At 32.3% G+C, this 23,901-nt stretch overlaps 1 protein-coding gene across 1 annotated transcript; it reads left to right on the top strand.

The window, feature by feature from the left end:
• The first annotated feature begins 3,424 nt into the window (after window positions 1-3,424).
• LOC102617613 (ethylene-responsive transcription factor LEP-like) lies at window positions 3,425-4,327 on the top strand. The gene has a single exon (XM_006487548.2). The coding sequence runs from the start codon at window positions 3,425-3,427 to the stop codon at window positions 4,325-4,327; it is 903 nt and encodes a 300-aa protein (XP_006487611.2).
• The last annotated feature ends 19,574 nt before the right edge of the window (window positions 4,328-23,901 follow it).

Here is a 23,901-nt window from a genome sequence, read left to right as displayed (position 1 = left end):
CATTTTGTGCTTCATGCCAATATATATATATATAGTCAAAAGTCTTGGCAATTTTCTTCACTGCTTTTGGTTGGGATTTGTAACCGAATCTGCCTATGTATTAACCGAGATGGTAAAAACCTCAACGTCCGTTTTTTATTCTAAATTACTGCATATAGAGGGTTTATTCAACTTACAAATATGCTTCTGAGCATGCATCTTGGTTATGACTATTTTGCCTCCAAACAAAATGTTGCTCCATGCTTGCATGTTGGTGATTATCCGCTGAAGTACTCTTCGTAAATGTACATGCGTACAAAATCTCCATTTTCTTTTTTTAGTTTTAAGTTCAAGAACTTCAATCTTAAGATTATAAATCATGCCTTTCTTTTTTTACTATAAATTTTTTCAATAAGAAACATCAAACCAACATTTTTTTCCTTCATTCAATACAGTTGCATATTCTTTCGATATGAATTTAATTAGTTGCGTTTCAAGAATATTTTACATAAGTGGTTATCATAAATAATGAATGATAACTAAAAATTAATTTTTTTAATTTTTTTGTCAACAGAAACAATCATGCGTGGTGGAAACCCGGCCCAGTTATTCCATATAAATAAAAATGTATGTTTTCTATTTTCTCTTTAAGGTTAAACTTCTACTACTGGCTAATTATGGTTGGTTAAAATTATACTCTTTTTTAAGAGTAATTATATGATAGTCCACATGGATTTTACTTAAGCTACGAGAGAGACATCACAGAGTGGTTCATTAATAGGGGTGGGCTACATTATTATGTTAATTTTAGGTATTTTCCAGACTTAGTGAGGGATTAATGTCATTTGCACAAACTAAATGGGGTCCAAAGTGTCGGTCAAGCTGCATGCATGCTAGCTGATTCTTGCTCTGAGTAAGTAGGTCTTTAGAAAGTGATTGTTTTGATCAATAAAGCATGCTCAAGTATGCGACCTTTTCACATGCAACCCAACTTACTACTTGCCTTTCCTTTACCCCATTTGAAGGTCTCTAATTCTAACGTGCAAGATGGATGTTTCAAACTTCATAAAATATTAGTAAAATAATTAAGAAAAGTTACTTCCTAGAATTGAATATATTAAAAAGGATACCTTTGAGTTTGAAAAGCTGAAGTAGGATTGTGGAACATATCATTATATTTTGGCGTAAAATGTATGCATATGCACATGGCTTAGATAATGACATCCCATAGTATTTGTGTATTTATAGGGTAACATGACCTTTTTATGTATTTGAAAAAGAATGAGAGAATTAAAGTGATGATCAAATGTACACACATATATATATTGTGTACGTTATAATTCTAATAGAAGAAAATATTGTAAAACTTATTATACATTTGTAAAGATAAAGCGTCGGAAAATTATGCTAAAATAATTGTATTGGGATGATGGGTACTGACAATGGAAAGATCATGCGAATGATATGTGTGATCATTTATGTTTCAAGCAATCATATGGTGCAAGTTATTATTCTATTAAAAGCCTTTTTGAAGTTTGGATAAAGTTATTGAGAAGCATTCATTCTCATGATTCTAGAGATTGATTTCATTAATACGTGATTCATCTGTGTAACAAAATCATTTTGGACTCAAAAGTTTGCAGTTTTTCTCCTTTTTTTCTCTGTGGCTATCTGTATTAGAATTAATTGTTGGAGAAGTGGAAGACTGAAAAAATCAATTGAAATTAGAAATTGAAATCCTAAATTATCATTATGTTACACAACTTATGGTTGTTTTTTTTTTTTTATCCCTTTTTACACAAGCCATCTAACTCTGTTCCAATTAACAAACACAATTTAAAGAACTTCTGAAGGAGAATTGATCCATTGCCACCGACTGCACTATCCTCCTTAGGAATAATATATGTAACTGCACTTTCAAGATTGCATGTGAAAATCTTTGTATTATATATGATAACTATAATTCTGATTATGATTAGAAGGTGTATTTAGCTATAAATCAAATAAAGTAGATCTATTGAAAAACAAAGACTGTGAGAAAGTTATTCAAGAAGAACTTGCCAATTATGGCTATCAAGTTCCTCATGATCATGCCAATTATTATTACGTAATACATGCACTGTGTAGCTCTATATATGTATTAAAAGTGCTATCATTATAATCAACACTCAACTACCCAAAAAATATTAATTAAGAACATCTTTCAAGAATTGTGTTTGTTGACTGAAAATTAACAGGATGCAAGGACAAAACTGAAATTAAATATATATTTAAGAGATTAATTTGTCATCGTAAGACCTAATAAACTAAGAGAAACATGAACATTAATAATTACTTGAGTATACAAGCATGATAGTCATTGATTGTTTATGGGATGCATGTATATCTCTGTATCCTTTCATAATTACTAAGAAAAGTACGTTTTTAAACGTGCTACTTTGTCTATCTTTCTTAATAATATGATTTTTAATCCTTGGGATACATATTGAGATAAGAGAGGTGTTGAATTCTATGTTTTTAATATGTAGTTAAAAGAAAATTTTTCAGTTCAGACTTCTAACCAAGGACTAAAATTTGGGAGGAGTTGACATTGGTATTAACATATTTTTATAATGTTGCCAAACAGTTTGCAATGATATAAAAATATATTCACATTATTATCAATCGATCCTAAACTTTAATTGAGTTCAAGGTCCTACAATAGATAACCACTCTACAGTTATATATATATATATATATATATAAAGAGAGAGAGAGAGTGCGGGTGCCATCATTTTTTTTTCATATATATACACACATTATTAAACCGTGTGGTTTAATAAAATTAATTTTGAATACTATTAAATTGCATAATTTTATAGTATATTAAAAATTAATTCTATTAAACTGCACTGCTTAACAATATATATATATTAAAAAAATCGAAGGGGCCGTGAATGATTATATATATATATATATATATAAAGTTAATCATCTGAGATTATAACTTTAAAAAATAAATAAGTGATTCATAATGAAGGGCATGAGCGTATGAGCTCTTATGCATGAACTCAAAATCAAGGGCCCACAAACTCAGATTATTGGCATGTGTTAGGTCCCCATAGCTAGGTCACGAGGCCTTCCATCATTTGATTTGAATGAGATTAATTCAAGATTTAATTATCATAGGCAACTCCAAGAAAATTATAATTAATAAAATAATTAGAATTTAGATATCTAATATTGAGCTGTATTGTGCTAAACCTTTTATATAATCTTCTATTATGTATGTATGTATTTATAGTAATGTACGATAACCAATATATAATTTTAAGGCTCATATAAATGATATGCCATCAAACGCCCCTTATATAAACACCAAACATGCAACACCTCAAAATCAACAAAAAGCCCAAATTTCATTTTATTCTAAAAATCTTGTCTTTCAGCTTCTTTTTCTTCAGTCATGGATTTTAGCAATTTGAGAACCAACTCATCATCAGTACCTTCACCAACAAAGACTAAAAGAAAGCAGCAGAAGCAGCAGCAGCAGCAACAACAAAACCACATGCGACAAGATGAAATAAGATTCTTAGGAGTAAGAAGAAGGCCATGGGGTAGATATGCTGCTGAAATAAGAGACCCAGCGACCAAAGAGAGGCACTGGCTTGGCACCTTCGACACTGCCGAGGATGCTGCTTTGGCTTACGACCGCGCCGCCCGCTCCATGCGTGGTTCCAAAGCCCGCACCAACTTTGTCTACTCCGACATGCCGGCTGGCTCCTCCGTCACCTCTATTATCTCACCTGACCATTATCAACCACCACAACACGACGACGTCGTTTCATCACTCTTTGCTGTCACTGCTGCTGCTGCTGCTGATACCAACACTAACAACAATAATATTAACCAGCTCTTCAACTTTTCTGATCAGTTTTCAGCAGAAACAATAAGAAGGTCTACTACTTACAAGCCAATTACGAGCGTTATGGATGCTGCTGATCAAGCTGATGATCATCAAACGTATACGAATGGGGACTTTTGTGAGCTGCCACCTTTGCCTCCTGATGCTTCATCCAGTTCTTGTTATTATTACAATTATCATGACCCTGCTGCTGCAGTTGCTGGATTAATGGGAAATTCTGATTTGGGTTTTGGAGCTTGGAATGATCAAACAACGGGTTTTGATTATTCATCATCATCATCTTTCAGTACTACTACTACTGGAGTGCAGTACTTTATGCAGGAGCAGCAGCAGCATCATAGCGGCCAAATATTTGGGGGGATGCCATCGGTTTCATCTGATGCTGTAACGGATGGGTTTGATTTCAGTTCATCTTCCTCATCATCATCAACTTATTTCTTTTAATTAATTAACTAATTACAATAATTCAATTACACTAATAAAACACTCGCATCAAGACGTACCCCAAATTAGTACTACATATGTAAATAAAATTAACTGATGACCCAATTATTAATTACTACATAATTAAAGCTATAATTATTAAGTTAATTAATGATTGGGTCATCAGTTAATTTTATTTACATATGTAGTACTAATTTGGGGTACGACTTGATGCGAGTGTTTTATTATGCATTATCTGGCGAGATAAGAGTAATGTTAATTTGTTTGCTTGTTCAAGGAATTGGAGATGCAGTAGCATTACTTCCAAGCCTTAATGTATCTGCTTTTTGATTTTGTCAATTTATGGAGCTTATATAAATTTGTGCTGATTTAATTTATTCCTTTCTCTGCATTCCAATTTGGGCTTTGCAGCATCCACTACCCTCTGATTGATTCTTTGTTTTTAACAGAGACGACTAATGATTCATTGATGTAAATTATAGTCTATAATTTAATTACTTACTGATGACGGTCAATTCATTAGGACGAAATTCGTATAACAAATCTAAACTATTTAATCAGGCCAAGCAATTGTCATTGAATACTAACAATGACGGACCTAACGAGCGACCACAGGGCTACAGGCCTACAGCCCTGGGAACAAAATCTCTTAAATTTATTTACTTATTTAGCATATCTAATAAATTTTAGAGTTAATTATATTTATTTAAGTTCCCGATAATTTATTTCATAAAGGCTTATAACAAAATTTTAAGGTGGAGCTATTTGAATGCACTAATTTTCTCTTTACACCCTCTTTTTAGTTAAGAATTTTATTATCTAAATAATTTTTGATAAAATTATTTCATTAACCTTTCTTCTCTTTCTTTTTTTAATTCCACAAATTCTCATAAATTCATTCAGATATGTTCTTTTAGCTACAAATAATGGGTATCACTGATTAAGAGAAACAAAACATGCCATTTAAAAATGAACACAAAAAAAAAATTAACCATGAAAGTTAATGAATATTAAGAAATTAATTTTTATCAAACATAAAAACCAATGAATATTAAGGAAAAAAATCTTGCACACAGAAAGTATGAAATAGAGATCATGATATTCAAAAGAGATTGAAATTTAGTGTTTAGTTCACAGAATGTGAAAGTAGAGAGAGAATGTGTAATTGTAAAATAGAGAGAGAAAGAGGTTAATGAAGGGTAATTTTAAAATTTTTCATTTTAAATTTTTAATAATGAATTTATTTTTTAGAATGGGTGTAGAGAGAAATCAAATGGGTTCAAATAACCTTACCCTAACTTTATCTTATTAAAATTTAAAAAACCTACATTCTTTAAATAATCAAAAGAGTTAACGGCTTGGCAATATAATCAAATTAATTTTTTTGGTTTTCGAAATCCTTATTTTAATCTAAAAAACAATTTGACTCATGAATTTCTTTTTCAATTCAACATCCTACACCTAGAACCTAGCGATGTTTCACTTTTTGCAAATCTCCAGGCTGAAGACTACAAAATACAAATCCTCTTCTAATTAAGTTCCAACATGTATGCTTAACTCTTATCTTTTATAATTATCATTATAGATTATTATTTCTACTAAGTTATATCAAGCAATAAATAAATAAATAATTATTTTGTTTGTTTATACAGTAAAAACTAAAAAAATATCATTATTCATTATCATCAATTTATTTTGTCTGATAATTTAGTTGCATATACAGAGAAAGACATTTTTAATAGTATTGATAATGAAGTTATCTTACAACATTTTCAAGACAAGTGTAATAATGTATTAAATTAATTTCAAATCTTGTATTTTTGTTTCTATTAAGATTGTTGAAATCTTGAAATTTAGGCTATTATTATAACTTTTATCATTATTTTTATTAAATTAGTTTATTATCTCATTACTAGATATTGATGTTATTGTTAAGAATAACTCCTTCCGAATAAATTGTCTGGTCCCTCACTGAAATACTACCTGTCGATATAAAATTATAATCCAATTAACTACTTAACTTCAACTCCTTTTTTAATATCTATATGTAGCGCCGTAGCCCATAAATCCTTATGGCATGCCCACGATTTGAACACGCATTCAATCATAAGAATAAGACGATCAGGTGTTCACCAACTTAATTAACAAAAAAAAAATTGTTTTTGTTTTTGTCTTTTAAGAGTGAGTAAAACATCATTAAATAAAGACCACATTGGCCAAATTATAAATTAAAAAAAGGAGGGAAAGGCCAACGACTATAGATGGAGAAATGAAATTAAACTCCGACGCGTTGGTGTTGTTTGAATATCTTTGCTATCGCTCTCAAACTTGGACTCTCAAATGAGGAAGAAGAGGCAGAATATATTCGTGACAAGGACATCAGATCAATTTTTTTTTTATATGATTAGTTATAACAGAATTGGTCCTTGAAAATTCCAAGCAAATGTATCATTAAAAGTGTTAAAAATACGCGGGGTGCGACAAACATGACTACCTTTAGCTACCAAAAGTACATAATGATCATTTTTTTTTATACTGATTACACATCAGATTATTGTATTATAGATATATTTACAACTGCTATTATAACAAATATTACACTAATATTTACAATTAGATATACATAACTGAGACTTACATTGTTACATTAAATCTATGAAGTACATGCCCAGACAAGTAACCTTCACAGACGAGGAATATCTCTGCTCCACTCGCATTTCGCAATGGAGAAAGACTTACAAATAAACTACACACAATTATGCATAATACTTAATTGAGAGAGTTTTGAGTCTATGAGGACTCGAACCCCTACCCTCACAATCCTTCTTAACTGTGAGAGTAGAGGTTTACCGCTGGGCAAGTACATAATGATCATTAATTCGCAAATTAAGATCCCAAAAATGACAGTAGAATGAAATTTAGACTCGGTATAATATTGTCTTGTTGTGCTTTTTAGTTATGGTTGCTACGAAATTTAATAGAAAAGTTCATGATATTTGGCAAACGGTAGTTATTAAGTTATATATAATATAACTTACAGCAACCTAAAATAGCTACATAATACTAAAAAAATGATAGTATGTGAAATAAACAGAATGTCATAAGTAATTACTTTTAGGTTTACTGTAAGTTACATATAATGTAATTTAATAAAACTCATTGGCAAACACTATAGGAGAGTCATGTAAAAACTAGTAGGGGAAGAGTCTGTTAGAAAATAAACCAACTTTTAGTGAAAACCTTCACCTAAAATTCAAGAACATTCATTTTATATCACTAAGAATCAACAATAGAATATGCAGAAGCATACATGTATCCATAATGCGCAATTGTTTTATAAAGTCATGTGGTTTGTCTCTTAAATCATCACGAGAATCCTTTAAACTTCTTTTTGCACTCTCTTTGATGATTGGATGTCAACAGAGAATAGAATGGTACGTGTGACCTAGGGACCATAACTACTTATATCGATAACTTTTTCTGTTATCATTAGATATTCCTATTTTAACCATCATAAAAATAGAAATAGCCCTTAAGCCTTTACACACTAAAGATCCACATCATATCAGATACATTAACACCTATATTACTAAAAACCTTAGTAGATGACTTTTAATTGAACTTAGCCTTATATGATAATTCGCAAAACATAATTATTCACATTTAAGCCCAATGTTGAATTAAGGATCCAACAATCTCCCACTTAGACTATATGTGTAACATTATAATCATGCTTTACGAAACATAATCCTATGAGCTCAACCTCACTTTCATTATCGAAATGTATCTATAATCAATCTAATCCATCAATTTTATCAACATAGGATCAAAATGTCATTTGTTACAACTGTTTTAGCTTGACCCATCAATGGCCACTATGCCAAAACAGCTGAATGACATGGATAATGATGTGGATGTTTAGCGTGAAATTTTCATGCAATGTGATTTTAACATGCCTATTTCTAATTGGTCTATCTTAAACCTTAGTGAGATCAAACCATACCAAAGTTCAAAGTGTGAATAAATTAAAACTTCATTTATTCAGAAAATAACCTTAAATATCCATAAACTGAAATGACTAAATAATGACTATATCATAAGAGCATTTAAAATCACAAACTCCCACTAAAACTAAATTTTTTTAATAACACAACACTTATATGAGCAATGTTCTCATAAAACATTTTGGGTGGCAATCCCTTAGTAAGCGAATCCGCAATCATAGAGTCTGTGCCAATGAGCTATTAGACAATTGTCCACTCTAAACTCCTTCTTGAACAACTAGGAACTTGATGTCAATATGCTTCAATCTTGTCAAGCTTTGGTTCTTATTAGAATATAACACGACTAACTTATTATCACAAAATAACTTGAGTGGTTTATCAATACCATCTACTATACACAGCTCCGTGACAAAATTTTGTAGGCATATTTCGTTATTGGAAGCCGCATAATATGCTATAAACTCTACTGCCATCATAGCAGAGGCTATAAGAGACTGTTTAGCACTCTTCCAAGAGAGATAGCACGCCCAGTGAGCAGATAGATGTAACTCGAAGTAGATTTCATATTATCCTAACATATAGTAAAATTAGAGCCAGTATACCCAGTGATCTTAAGCTGATCTGGCCTCTGATACATGAGCATCTAGTCTTTGTTCTTTATAAGTATTGCAAGACTTATTTGGCTGCTTCTGATGAACTGCTCCTAGATTACTTAAATATCTCATCAACATCCTAGTAACGTACGTAATACCCGGCCGCGTATAAAACTAAGCATACATTAGACTTCCTACTGTCGATGCATAAGAAATATTTTTTGCATATCTTTTTCCTCATAATCATTCTTAGGACACTAATTGAGACTAAACTTATCTCCCTTGACCACAGAAATATCTCCAGGTTTGCAATCTTACATGGCACATCTCTTGAGAACCTTTTCGATATAGCTCTTTTGTGATAATTCAAGAATACCTTAGGAGTGATTCTAGTATATATGTATGACTAATACAAAAAAAGTGTTACAAAGATCTTTTATGTCAAAATTCTCAGCTAGAAATCTCTAGGTTTTGTGCAATGAGCCTATATTTTTACTGGTAAGCAAAATGTCATTACCATATAGAACTAGAAAAATATACTTACTCCAATAAAACCTTGAGTATATGCAATCATCAACTAGATTCATCTCAAAGCCAAATGAGAAGATCACTTGATGAAACTTAAAATACTATTGTCGAGATGTTTGCTTGAGCCTATAAATGGATTTCTTAAGTTTACAAACCATATTTTTTCGATCTTTTGACACAAAGTTTTTTGGTTGCACCATATAAATTGTCTCATCAATATTACTATTGAGAAACATTGACTTCACATTCATCTAATATAACTCAAGATTGAAATGCACACCAATGTTGTTATGGTCCTAAAAGAGTCTTCAAAGAAACTGTAAAGAAAGTCTCTTATAGTTGATGCCTTAATGTTGTATAAAGCCCTTTGCTAGAATATGCATGCCTTATAGCTTTCTACATTGCCTTTCAAATTCTTTTTGATCTTAAATATCTATTCGCAACCAATAGGTTTTGTGCTATCTAGCAATAGGATAAATCCCATACGTCATTCTCCTTCATGAACTTTATATCTTTATTCATGGCAGTAATCCAATTTTATGAGGGGGTGGACATCAGTTTGAATCAGTTTGGCTTCGAGATAAACTGAAATTTTCAACTCAATTCGGGTCTAAATTAAAAAAAAAATGATCGGTCTTTTTGAAAAATAAAAATCGAACCGGAACTGATAGTTTGGTTTGGTTCGATTTCGGTTCAGTTTTGATTTCTTGATTTGGTTTTGGTTTTTCAATATTGATTCACTTAATGTTTCGGATTAATAAATTGACTTTTTAGTTCAACTTAACAGTTGGGATTTTGATTCAAGTTCGATTCAATTTTCTGGTGCATTTTCTATTTCAAAGTCTGTACTCCTCATTTTCAGTACTTGTACAATATATTCTGGACTTTTACAGTCAACAATTTTGTCAATTACTACTACATTCATCAAATTATATCATCAACTACTACTACCACATCATTCACCACCATCATTAAATTAACTTAATATCGTCCATAACATAAGTATGTAACAACAGAAAAAAAAAATTACAAAACTGAAAGGAAACAAAATAAGAAACTGTCAAATTCCCAAGTACCAAGCAATATCTAGGCAACATCCATAACCATAAGATACAACATAAAAAATAAAAATCAACCATAAGAATCACCATTACTTTGCTTCCCTTTCTCACCAACTTCTGCAACTCTAATAACTTCCAGTATCCACACTTCCCAACTTAAATCTACACAAATAAAATTAGAATAAGTAAAGTAAACATAAATGAAACTATAAAAATAATATATTAAGTTCATATAAATGATACTTGTTACTCTAAAACATTACTCAATCACCAACTAGTCCTGCATGTGCTTGTTGTGCTAACATTGGCCTCACAAATTCAACAAAGAAATAAAATAGATGTATCAAAATCATTATTTATAATATTGAAGACTACAAATAAATTATCCAAAGTTAACAAGTAATGTTATTACCTGCTTCAACAACTTCATAAAATTCAGTTTCTTTCTCAGTTGGGTCTGTTTTGCGATCCAATAAGAGTTTATCAATGCAAATGTTTAGTACAAATCATCAATTGTTTTAGGAGTCAAAGAACTCCAAAATGGGTCAAGAACGCAACCACCAATGCTAAATGTTGACTCTGAAGCAATGGCAGAAACTGGAATTGTCGAAATATCTTTGGCAATTTGAGACAAATTAGACACTATGCCAATTCAAATCCATCAATTTAAATATCAAAATTGTCATTCATCATCTTGATTTTATTCGACAAGTACCTTTCAACTTCATTTTGCCCACCATATCCATCTTGTGTACTTGTTTTGAATCTTTTAATACTGTGCAAAAGGATCAAGAGAACTAGAACCAGCACACTCACTAATCTCACTATTTTGAACCACGCAACTAGTGTTAGCAGCATTGTTTGGATCACCAAAACTGTAGCTTCCATAAAGCTTTATCAATAACTCATTAAGGCTATGACACAACTCCTCAACCTTCTTGGTTTCACACATACTATTAAAACGCCACATAACAAAATCCATTTTACATTGAGGATCAAGTAATGCTGCTAATATAAAAAACATGTTGACCTTTTTTAAATTATCACCCCAATATTTGACAAACTTTGCTATCATAAGTCTCATCATGTAGAGTAGTGATAGACGTACCAGGCATGTGATAGCCCGAGAACACCGAAATGACAGTAGTAAATGCATTTAGAAATTTTAATGAATTGCAAGTGATTTTCATGTGATCAACAGTAAAATAAAGTTAAAAAAAACAGTAACAAAGATATTGCAGCCATTCCCCCCTGTTTTCTTCTCCAAATCTCAACGAGATCACATTCGTACCCATCTCCAACCAGTTCACCATCAAGCCCGAATGTAACACCATTTGCTTGGTCCTTACTCTTGGTAAGTCAAGCATCTTTTTGCTCTTAATTAGCTCTTGTCGTTTCAATTTATTTTAATTTTTTGATGTTATGGTATTCAATTTTCATCCAATCTTTTGTTATTTACTCTTCCAGTTCCAATTTTATTTTATATTATTTTATTTTTTAGTATTTGATTTTAGCACGTTTGATCGTTCATTTGCTCAAGTGCATTTTATTTAGGTCTTGATTTTCAATCGAGATGGTACATTTGGGTTTTATTTATTTAATGGTCATTTGGGTTTTGTTTATTTAATGGACATTTGATTTTAGTATGTAGCATTGTTTGTTCATTGCTGTGTCAATTTGATTTATTTACATTTAATACGAAAGATTTTTATTGTGTAGAAATTGAAAGTTTGGAAGAAGTCCACGAAGTTGAAGAACTTGATGAGGTTGAGAACAACTTAGAAGAAGATATTGGTAAATGTCATAATATTAAGACTGAGAGAAACGTAATAGACAAGCTAAAGATTGGGATGTTGTTCGATAGTATTGATGAAATGTTTACATATTACAAGGCATATGGTAAACAAGAAGGGTTCCCAGTGAAACGGAGAACTTGTAAAAAAAGGAGTGATGGAATTATAAAATATGTAACATTTGTTTGTGGGCGAAATGGTAGTTCTGAAAGTACATCTAGTAATATCTTGAAGCCTCAGCCTATTGGAAAAACTGGTTGTCATGTTAGAGTTGGAGGTCGTGTAAACAAAGAAGGAAAATGGAAACTTCGAACTTTGGATCTTGAACATAATCATGGAGTAAGTCCGAGCAAGACTAAGTATTTCTGATGCAATCGCTTTATTGATCCACGAGTAAAAAGACCAATTATAAATAATGATCGAGTAAGAATTAGAGTCAACAAAAATTACAATTCTTGTGTTGTTGAAGCTGGTGGACATGACAACATCTCATTCTTAAAAAGAAACCGTAGAAATTTTGTTGCCAATATGAGGCGATTACGACTTGGGGAAGGAGACGTTATTGCACTTCATACTTATTTTTTTAAAATGCAATCAAAATATGAAGGGTTTTTCTTTAGTATGGATTTGAATAACGAGAATCGATTAAGGAATGTTTTTTGGGTAGATCTGAGGAGTAGGGCAGCTTATAAACATTTTGGAGACGTTACATTTGACACCACTTATCTAAGAAATAAGTATGACATGCCATTTGCCCCATTTGTTGGAGGTAATAATCATAGTCAATCTATATTGCTGGGATGCGGATTGATTTCATACGAGGACACTGAGACATTTACATGGTTATTTAGGACGTGGTTACTATGCATGTCTGGAGTTGCTCCAATTGGAATTATCACTAACCAAGACAAAGCAATGAAAAAAGCTATTGAAGCAATTTTTCCCAACATTAGGCATTGATGTTGTTTGTGGCATATACTTAAGAAGGTGCCAGAGAAGTTAAGGGCATACAATGAATATTATTCTATTTCTTCTGCATTCCAGGCTGCCGTTTACGACGCACAGAGCCTTGATATTTTTTAAGATAATTGGCATGCAATGATTTTGAAATTGATTTGGGTAGCAATAAATGGCTAAGTGATTTATATAATGAGAGGTATCGTTGGGTACCTTATTTTTTGAAAGATAACTTTTGGGCAAGAATGTCAACCACTCAACGTAGTGAGAGTATGAATGCCTTTTTTGATGGATTTGTTAACTCAAAAATGTTACTGAAGCAATTTGTTGAGCAATATGACAATGCACTAAAAAGTAAGGTTGAAAAGGAATCTTAGCAGATGAAAGGTTTTTCTCCCAACATGTTCCTTGTGTAACTATTTTTGAGATGGAGAAACAAATTCAAGAGGTATACATGCTATCTAAGTTTAAAGAATTTCAAAAAGAGTTAGTTGGGTTGATGTATTGTCATACACTCGAGTTTGTGGGAAAAGAATATGTAGTTCGCGAAATTGTCAGTATTGGAGAGGTTAAAAAATTGACTTCTTTTAAAGTTGTTTTTGAAGAAGATTTGGGTGAAGTTAGATGCAGTTGTTTAATGTTTGAATTTAGAGGAATTGTCTGCAGACATTCACTTGCAGTATTGATTTGAAATGCCATTTTCGTACTTCTAGAAAAGTACATCCTACAAAGATGGCGGAAAGATGTTCGAAGAAGTTATAGTAGGTTCAAGATGGGTTATGATGTATGGATTTCCACAGAAGAACAAGAGCAATATGAAAAATTGTTGTCTGCTTTTACTGAGGTTGCAGGCGTTGCTTCAAAATGTGCAGAAAGTTGTAATATGGTTTTGGATTGGATTAAGAACACATTGAAGACGTTACCAAAAAAAGTAAGTTCTAAAGCCAATCAACCAACTATTATTGGTCAGGGAAATGGTAACATCAATGTCGAAAATACCACAAACATACTTGATCTGGTAGCTGTTAGCCTAAAGGGCTATACATATTGTAATTTTGATGATAACAAACATATGTATTAAATGATTTAATAGATATTGTATTTCACATTTTCACTAGTTTTTGAACGGTAATATTTATGCAAGTGAAACAAGTGAAATCAAGCTCAAGACAATCAACAGACAACGGCGAAATCAAGAATAAAGTTTAGAGCTCAACGGATAAATTAGTGCGATAAATTCTTGTAAAGCCGGTATGATTTAATTGATACATGATTTAGCATTTGAGAAGCTCAAGAAATTAATATAATTAATTACTTTTCATAAACTAAAAGGTTTTATTTTTATAAGATAAAGTACTTTGTGGTTTTGAGTAATTTGGAATTAAATGTAAAGTTTTGAAATCTTTGATTTAATAAGTATTATTATTGAATTTCGGAGTTGGACCTTTTTACAAACATTTGAAATGTTTTGGGTCATACTATAATTTATGAATATTTTGGACTAAAGTGAAAGGTTTTGAGAACTTTGATAAATATGGGTATTATGTTGAAAAGGACCTTTTTGCGAAATAATAATATCTTTGGGGCCTTATCATAATTTCAAAAAGTTTTGGAAAGACAACTATTATTGGACCTATTTGCAAAGTTTTATGACGTTTTGGGCCGTAGTATAATTATAGAACGTTTTGGGTCAAAGTGTAATCTTAGTGAAGAGTGTTACTGTAGCAAAATTCAAAAATAACGGTAATATCACTGTTCATGAGCGGCTAGCAAGGATAAATCGAGCGGCTAACCGCTTGGGCGCTGGAATTTACCTATAACGGCTAGTTTTCGGGCTTTAACTATAAAAACTCAACTACAACTTCATTTTAAGAACTAATGCAAGCAAATATAAGATCATATAACATTTATTGAGCTTCCAAAACGTAAATCATCATAGATTGAATCATTGTTGAGCAATTATTTGCATATCCACTCTTAAAGATAGTTTTTGTTGTAATTTTCATTTCTTATCAAATTGTGAGTGTATAAGTGTAAGAAACACTTGGGGTAAAGAGATTGGGGAGATAATCTCTTGATTGTAAAGGTTCATTGACACCTTGGAAGTCAATTGTAAGAACTTGAAGCTTTGGGAGGCTTGGATAGTGAAATCCACGAGCTTGGTTGACTTGGAGGCGTGGACGTCGGCGGGGATTGCCGAACCACGTAAAAATCCGTGTGTTTATTTTTCTCTTCCCTTACTCTTTTATTTTTATGCTTGTTTGAATTTATTGTTTTATATTTCATTAAGGCGTTAGATTGATTTGTTAATCGAATTGTATTGCATAATTTTTAGAAACCCAATTCACCCCCCCTTCTTGGGTTGCGTTACTTGCATTTCATTTGGTATCAGAGCTTGGTTCTCTTGTTAGGACTTAACTGTCTAGAGTAAAAGATCCATGACAACCCAAAATGATTCAACCTTTAGGGAAGGACAATCCACAACTAGACCACCGTTCTTTGACGGAAATGATTATCCATATTGAAAAACTAGGATGAGAATTTATTTACAAGCACTAGATTATGAAATTTGGGAAGTTGTATGTGATGGTCCATTCATGCCCTTGACTAAAAATGAAGTCGGGGAAAATATTCCAAAACCTTCACAGGAATAGAATGAATTGGAAAAGAGAAAAGCTTCTCTAAATTCCAAAGCTATGAATGCCTTGTTTTGTGCACTAGATAAGAAAGAGTTTCATAGAGTGTCTAGTTGTGAAAGTGTTAATAAAATTTGGCACAAACTTGAAGTTGTTTATGAAGGCACGAATCAAGTGAAAGAGTCCAAAATTAGTAGGTACACTCGATAAGATGAATTGTTTCAAATGGAACAAAATGAGAGTGTGTATTCTATGCATACTAGATTCACGGACATAGTGAACACTCTAGGAACCCTAGGAAAGATCTTTTCAAATAGCGAGAAAGTTAAGAAAATTATTAGGTCGCTGCCTAAGGAATAGAAACCAAAAAGGACTACCATTGAGGAAGCCAAAGATTTGAGTATCTTACCTATTGATGATTTAATTGGTTCTCTTATTTCTTATGAGGAAGATTTGGCCGCCGAAAGAGGAAATGAGGAAATGAGGAAAAGAAGAAAAGCATTGCTCTCAAAGTCATAAAATATGAGAGTGATGGAGAAAGTGAACCGGATGATGAGGAATTGGCTATGCTAGCAAGGAGGTTCAAAAAATTTTTTAAGAAAACCGGTGACCGAAGAAAATTTAGAAACCTCAAGAACCAAAAGGAGAAGAAAGAGGTAATCATATGCTATGAATGCAAAAAGTCTAGCTTTATAAGATCGGAATGCCCACTTCTCAACAAACTCAAGAAGAAAGCTATGGTTGCTACTTGGGATGATAGCGATGAAGATTCAAGTGATGAAGAAGAGTCGCAAGAAGTATCAAACCTAGCACTTATGGCAATAGGAGATGATGATGATCTCAATGAGGTAAGTGATCCAACCTATGATGAATTGTATGATGCTTTTAAAGAAATGCATGATGAGTTGATGAAAATTGGTAAAAAAAATGCATGTCTTAAAAAGAAATTGCTAGAACTTACAAATGAAAAGGATGCCATGCAAAAATGCAATGAGTCATTGAATGAGAAGATTAAATGATTAGAATTAGAGAATAAAACCTTGCATAATAGAGCTGCATTATCAAATGAGAAACCTAGCACTTCACATGAGCATTTAGAGCCACGTGTAGATGATTTGAAAAAGGAAAATGAAATGCTCAAGAAAAAGAATATTGAACTTAGTAATGTTGTTCTAAAATTTACAAATGGGCAAAAGATGTTGGATAACATGCTTAATTCTCAAAAATGTGTTTTCGATAAAGGAGGACTTGGGTATAAGCCTAACTTGAAGCAAAAGTATTATAAGAATTATTTTGTTAAAGCTACCTCAATAAGTGATCATAAGATTGTTTATCATTATTGTAATCAAAATGGTCACATGAAATATAGATGTCCCGTGAAAAGGAATGCATATTATGGTGTCAAATGTATTTGGGTTCCAAAAGGAACCGTTGCTAATGTTCAAGGACCCAAAAAGGTTTGGGTACCTAAGACATAAGCTTTTCCTTGCAGGGCTTGAAGAAAAAGAAAAATAAATGGTACTTGGATAGCGGATGTTCTAGGCACATGACCGGAAACTATGCATGATTCTCAAGTTTCACCAAAATCGAAAATGGTGGAGATGTATCCTTTGGAGACAACTTAAAAGAAAAAATTCTCGGAATTGGTAATGTTGGTAAAGTTTCCTCAACTCTAATTGAAAATGTGTGTTTGGTTGAAAATTTGAAACACAATTTGATTAGCATTAGTCAACTATGTGACAAAGGTTATAAAGTTGCTTTTGATAAATCAAGATGTGTTATTGAGAGTGCATGTGATGGGAAAATTTTGATTATTGGAAATAGATGTGGCAATGTTTACACGATTGATATTGAGTGTGCATCTACTTATGATAAATGTTTTTCGGCATTGCATGATGATGGTTGGTTATGGCATAGAAGACTAGGACATGCAAGCATGGATTTAATTTCAAAAATTTAGAAAAATGATTTAGTTAAGGGTCTTCAAAAATTCGGTTTTCAAATGGATAAAATTTGTAAAGCTTGTCAATTTGGAAAACAAATCAAAATCTCTTTCAAAAACAAGAATCATATCTCTACTTCAAAACCTCTTCAATTACTTCACATAGATTTGTTTGGACCTTCTAGATATGCTAGTTTAAGTGGTAAATTTTATGCATTTGTAATTGTAGATGATTATTCTAGATACACATGGGTATTATTCTTAGCTAATAAGGATGATGCCATTGATGCATTTGGAATTTTCTGTAAAAAGGTTCAAAATGAAAAGGGTTATTCTATTACTTGTATTAGAAGTGATCATGGTGGAGAGTTTGAAAATCATGCATTTGAAAATTTTTGTAATGATTTTGGTATTGAGCATCAATTTTCATCACCTAGGACTCCACAACAAAATGGAGTTGTTGAGAGAAAAAAATAGGTCTATTCAAGAAATAGCTAGGACCATGTTAAATGAAAATGCATTACCAAAATACTTTTGGGCCGAAGCTGTTAACACCGCTTGTTATGTTTTAAATCGGGTGTTGATTAGACCTCATCTCAATAAAACTCCCTATGAGCTTTGAAAAGATAGAAAACCCAACATTGGTTATTTCAAAGTTTTTGGATGCAAATGTTTTATTTTGAACACAAAAGATAATCTTGGTAAATTTGATCCAAAATCTGACACTGGCATCTTTCTCGGGTATTCAAACTCAAGCAAAGCATATAGGGTTTATAACAAAAGAACTTTAGTTGTGGAAGAATCCATGCATGTTACGTTTGATAAATCTAACCCCTCCTTTACGGAGAAAGGAGTTGTTAATGATGATGCAAATGGAGACTTACAAGAAGAATCATAAAAAGAGAATCAAGAGAATGCACCTCAAGAAAATCAAGAGGATAGACAAAGAAGAACAAACAAATATGGAGCAATAAGAAGGTATTTCTCAAATACTCCCCAAGGAGTGGAGGTATGTTTCCTCTCATCCTGAGGATTTAATTTTAGGTGATCCTTCAAGAGGTATTACAACTAGATCATCACTTAGAAACACATGTGAGCATGCTGCATTTATTTCTCAAATTGAAACAAAATCTTTTGCGGATGCGGAAAATGATGAGTCTTGGATTATGGCAATGCAAGAGGAGTTAAATCAATTTGAGAGAAATAAAGTGTGGGAATTGGTTCCTCAACCGGAACATCAATCCATTATAGGCACTAAATGGGTATTTAGAAATAAAATGGATGAATCCGGTGTGGTTGTAAGAAATAAAGCTAGATTAGTGGCTCAAGGATACAACCAAGAATAAGGACTCGATTTTGATGAAACATTTGCACCCGTAGTTAGATTAGAATCCATTAGGATGTTGTTAGCATTTGCATGTCATAAAGATTTTATTTTATTTCAAATGGATGTCAAGAGTGCTTTCCTAAATGGTTATATTATGGAGGAAGTTTATGTGAAACAACCCCCTGGTTTCGAAAATGAAAATTTTTCCAAATCATATTTAGAAGTTATCCAAAGCATTGTATGGATTAAAACAAGCACCTAAAGCATGGTATGATAGGCTTAAAAATTTCTTGTTTGATAACGGTTTTTCGATGGGAAAAACGGATACTACCCTTTTTATTAAGAAACAAAATCAAGATATACTTGTTGTTCAAATTTATGTGGATGATATTATTTTTGGTTCTACTAATGAATTTTTGTGCAAAGAGTTTTCCTCTTGTATGAGTAAGGAATTTGAGATGAGCATGATGGGAGAATTAAAGTATTTCCTTAGACTTCAAATCAAACAAAACAATGAGGGGATCTTCATCAACCAAGCTAAATATGTCAAAAACTTGCTCAAAAGATTTGGCATTGATGAATCAAATACCAAGAATACTCCAATGAGAACAACAATCAAGCTTGATAAAGATGAAAAAGGTAAATAGGTTGATATTAAAAAGTATCGAAGTATGATCGAATCTTTACTTTACTTAACCGCAAGTAGACCTGATATCATGTTTAGTGTATGTTTGTGTGCAAGATTTCAATCATGTCCCAAGGAATCTCATTTGCTTGCTATTAAAAGAATTTTTCGTTATTTGAGTGGAACCATAGATCTTGGCCTTTGGTATCCTAAAGGAACTCATATAGATTTAACTTGTTATTCAGATGCCGATTTTGCCGGTTACAAGGTCGATGGGAAAAGTACTAGTGGAACTTGCCATTTTCTAGGTCATTCACTTGTTTCATGGTTTAGCAAGAAACAAAATTCGGTTGCACTCTCAACTGCTGAGGCAGAATAGATTGCTGCAGGTAGTTATTGTGCATAAGCACTTTGGATGAAATAAACACTTAGAGGCTATGGTATTAATCTTGAACAAATTCCTATCAAGTGTGATAATACTAGCCCCATAAATCTTTCAAAGAATCCCATTCAGCACTCTAGAACCAAGCATATAGAGATTAGACATCATTTCTTGAGAGATCATGTACAAAATGGTGATATTGCATTAGAATTTATCTCTACTAAAAAACAACTTGCCGATATTTTTACAAAACCCCTTTGCGAAGAACAATTTTCAAAAATTCAGCATGAACTTGGGATGATGAAATTTTCGCATTAACATCTCTATTTATGTTATTGAATCTATTAAAATTGTTTGCTTGATGATTGTTGATGTTTATGAAGTGTTTGATTTATTAATTCTTGAATGCTTATGTGCTTCATGAATATATGCTTGTTGGATGGATTATTTTTGAATTAATCATCTTTTGAATGTTTGAAATCATGATTCATACATTAAATTGGCTCTTGAGATGTTTCGGGATCACAAAATGATCACGGAATTGATCAAAACTAGCCGGAAAGCAACTATTGTGCAGACTAACAACAACCAGGCGGCTAGCCGCTAGCCACTTGGAAACTGTCCCACACCCGAGAGCAAGCGGCTAGCCGCTTGGTCACGGGTTTTACCCTTTTTTTTTGTTTCTTCCTTTCTTCTTCACTTGTTCTTCTTTGTTTCTCTCTCTCCAAAACCGTGAATAATTCTCCTCTATTTCCATTCAATTTCTCTTCATTTCTCACTCATTTTTATGCCCAAATCAATCATTCAAACTAATACCCATGCATTTCATCTTCATTAAACACTTCTCCATCATCATTTCTTCACTTGTGCTTTATCATTTCATTATCATCTCTCTCACACGTGAATAGTGCTTCTCAATTTTTTTTCTCAAATCTCTTCATCTTTCACTCATTTTCTTATTAAAATCAATCATTCAAATCATTATTCATCCATTACTCCGTCAATTTTCACTCTCAAAACAACATTTCATCAACTCTCCACATAAAACCCAAAATAAAAAATCTCACTCTACCCGTTTCTCTCTCTTCATTTTCAAGCTTCTTTTAGCCTATTTTTAATTCAATCTACATCATAAATTAGATTCATTCATCTCTAGGATTGATTTTCTTGCCTCAAACAAATCCATTTCACTCAAATTTTTTTTAAACCCAAAGTTGCATTTTTAAGCTTATTTTTCTTCCAACAATGGCGCGTGGTGATAAGTCCAAAGGAAAACATGTGGCCAAAAAGCGTAAAGATGGTCATGGCTACAATTCGGAGTTTATTTTGACTCATTTTCCACGACCCCTGCTTCGGAAACATTTTGTCGACAATTTCATACCAAAGTCGGTCATTACTCCTTATTTTGTCAATCTCAGTAATATGGAGAATTTAGAAATTTGTGATAAATCTCTTAAATATTTCCTTATTGCTATGGGATGGAAGAATGTATTGGTTATTAAGGAACATTATTATGAAAATTTAGTCAAGGTTTTTTATTCGAATATGGATACGGAAGTTTCGAATAGAATTGTTACTAATGTTGGGGGAGTTCATATTAAATTTGATGTTGCTTTGTTAAATTCTATCCTTGGAACTCCAAATGATGGATTGGAACTATATAGTGCTAGAGTCAAAATAAAAAATCCTTGGTTTTCACTTGAGAATGTTGTTCGAAAAATTTGTCGACGGCATGATTTGTCCTCTGCGTTTTGTCAATCACCTTTGAAATCTCAACCATTACCTCTTCAAACTAGAATCCTTCATTATGTTCTTCATCATGCTATAACTCCTAGGGCTGGACATGCGGATGAAGTTAGCCGTTTAGATGTAGCCATATTGGACTGCATTCTAGAGGAGAGGGTGCTAAATATTGGTTATATTATCCTTCATCATATGCTTAGCACTCCCTGTGTAGCCAAAAGATCCCTTCCTTATGCTAGTATTATTACCCGAATTCTAGAGTATTTCCATGTCCCTATAATCAAGCCAATCTCCTTGAATTCGAGGGAATTAGGCGATGAAGCAATCGCTAATTTGGGTTTTTATTGGAGGACCGATAAATGGTATAAAGATCAAAGAAACAAAAAGGTTACGAAACTTGCTCTTACAGATCATCGTTTCTTTAACGATGTCCGTCCCCCACACTTGCTTCCTAATCTTAGTGCTTCACATTGCTCACGTCCTCCACCTTCCGATGGCCCTTCCCACTCTACTTCAGCTGACTCTGAGGATCCGTTGCAGCAGCTGTTAATTAAAGTGGATTCACTTTCTACGTGGCAAGACAAACTTCAATCCCAGCTTGAAGCTTTTCAACTTCAATCTATTTCCGAGCGAGAGCGTCTCTTTGAGCAGCAGCAGCGCTTATTTGCTCAACAGCAGCAGCTTCTTGATGGCCAGCAGCAACTTTTTACCGCTCTTGGATTTCCACCACCATCCTCTTCATCACATCCACCATCTCCTTAGCACTCTATTTTTATTTTTTCATTTGTCATTCTACACTACATCTCTCCATACATTGTTGTTTTTAATTTGCGGATGATATCTTGTTGTTTGATATTTGGATATGTTATATTTGGATGATGTTTTCGGATTCTTGGAATATTTTAACTCTTTGGTTCATTATATGTTTAATTCTTATGTGTTGCTTGATGAATTGGTGGAGTTGTTGGTTTTGTTATAATTGTTTAAGCTTATATGGAAGTGTTTGGTCATTATATGTTTCTTAATTAACCATTGACATATTATTGGTCTTAGTGTGAATTTATAGTAATTTTGATGATGAAGGGGGAGAGATCATGTATTTTGAATATGGAGACATATAATATGTATTTTGTTCTTAAAGTATTTGTGCATAATTTTGAAATATTCAAGGGGGGTTTTTGTTTTGTATTTGATTTATATGTTTAATTATATATGCCATGTATTAAGGGGGGAGTATAAATGTCAAAATACATGAGATGTTTGTCATCATCAAAAAGGGGGAGATTGTTAGCCTAAAGGGCAATACATAATGTAATTTTGATGATAACAAATATATGTATTAAATGATTTAATAGATATTGTATTTCACATTTTCACTAGTTTTTTAAGGGTAATATTTATGCAAGTGAAACAAGTAAAATCAAGCTCAAGACACTCAACGGACAACGGCGAAATTAAGAATAAAGTTTAGAGCTCAACGGACAAATTAGTGCGATAAATTCTTGTAAAGCCGATATGATTTAATTGATGCATGATTTAGCATTTGAGAAGGTCAAAAGATTAATTTAATTAATTACTTTTCATAAACTAAAAGGTTTTATTTTTATAAGATAAAATACTTTGTGATTTTGAGTAATTTGGACTTAAATGCAAAGTTTTGAAATCTTTGATTTTAATAAGTATTATTATTGAATTTCAGAGTTGGACCTTTTTATAAACATTTGAAATGTTTTGGGTCATACTATAATTTATGAATATTTTGGACTAAAGTGAAAGATTTTGAGAACTTTGATAAATATGGGTATTATGTTGAAAATGACCTTTTTACGAAATAATAATATCTTTGGGGCCTTATCATAATTTCAAAAAGTTTTGAAAAGACAACTATTATTAGGAAATTCTAAAATTGGACCTATTTGCAAAATTTTATGACATTTTGAGCCGTAGTATAATTATAGAAAGTTTTGGGTCAAAGTGTAATTT

Source organism: Citrus sinensis, chromosome 8 (assembly GCF_022201045.2).
Source record: "Citrus sinensis cultivar Valencia sweet orange chromosome 8, DVS_A1.0, whole genome shotgun sequence".
Taxonomy (NCBI): Eukaryota; Viridiplantae; Streptophyta; class Magnoliopsida; order Sapindales; family Rutaceae; genus Citrus; species Citrus sinensis.
The sequence above is the reverse complement of the archived record's forward strand: the minus strand, read 5'-3'. Positions and strand labels throughout refer to the sequence as shown.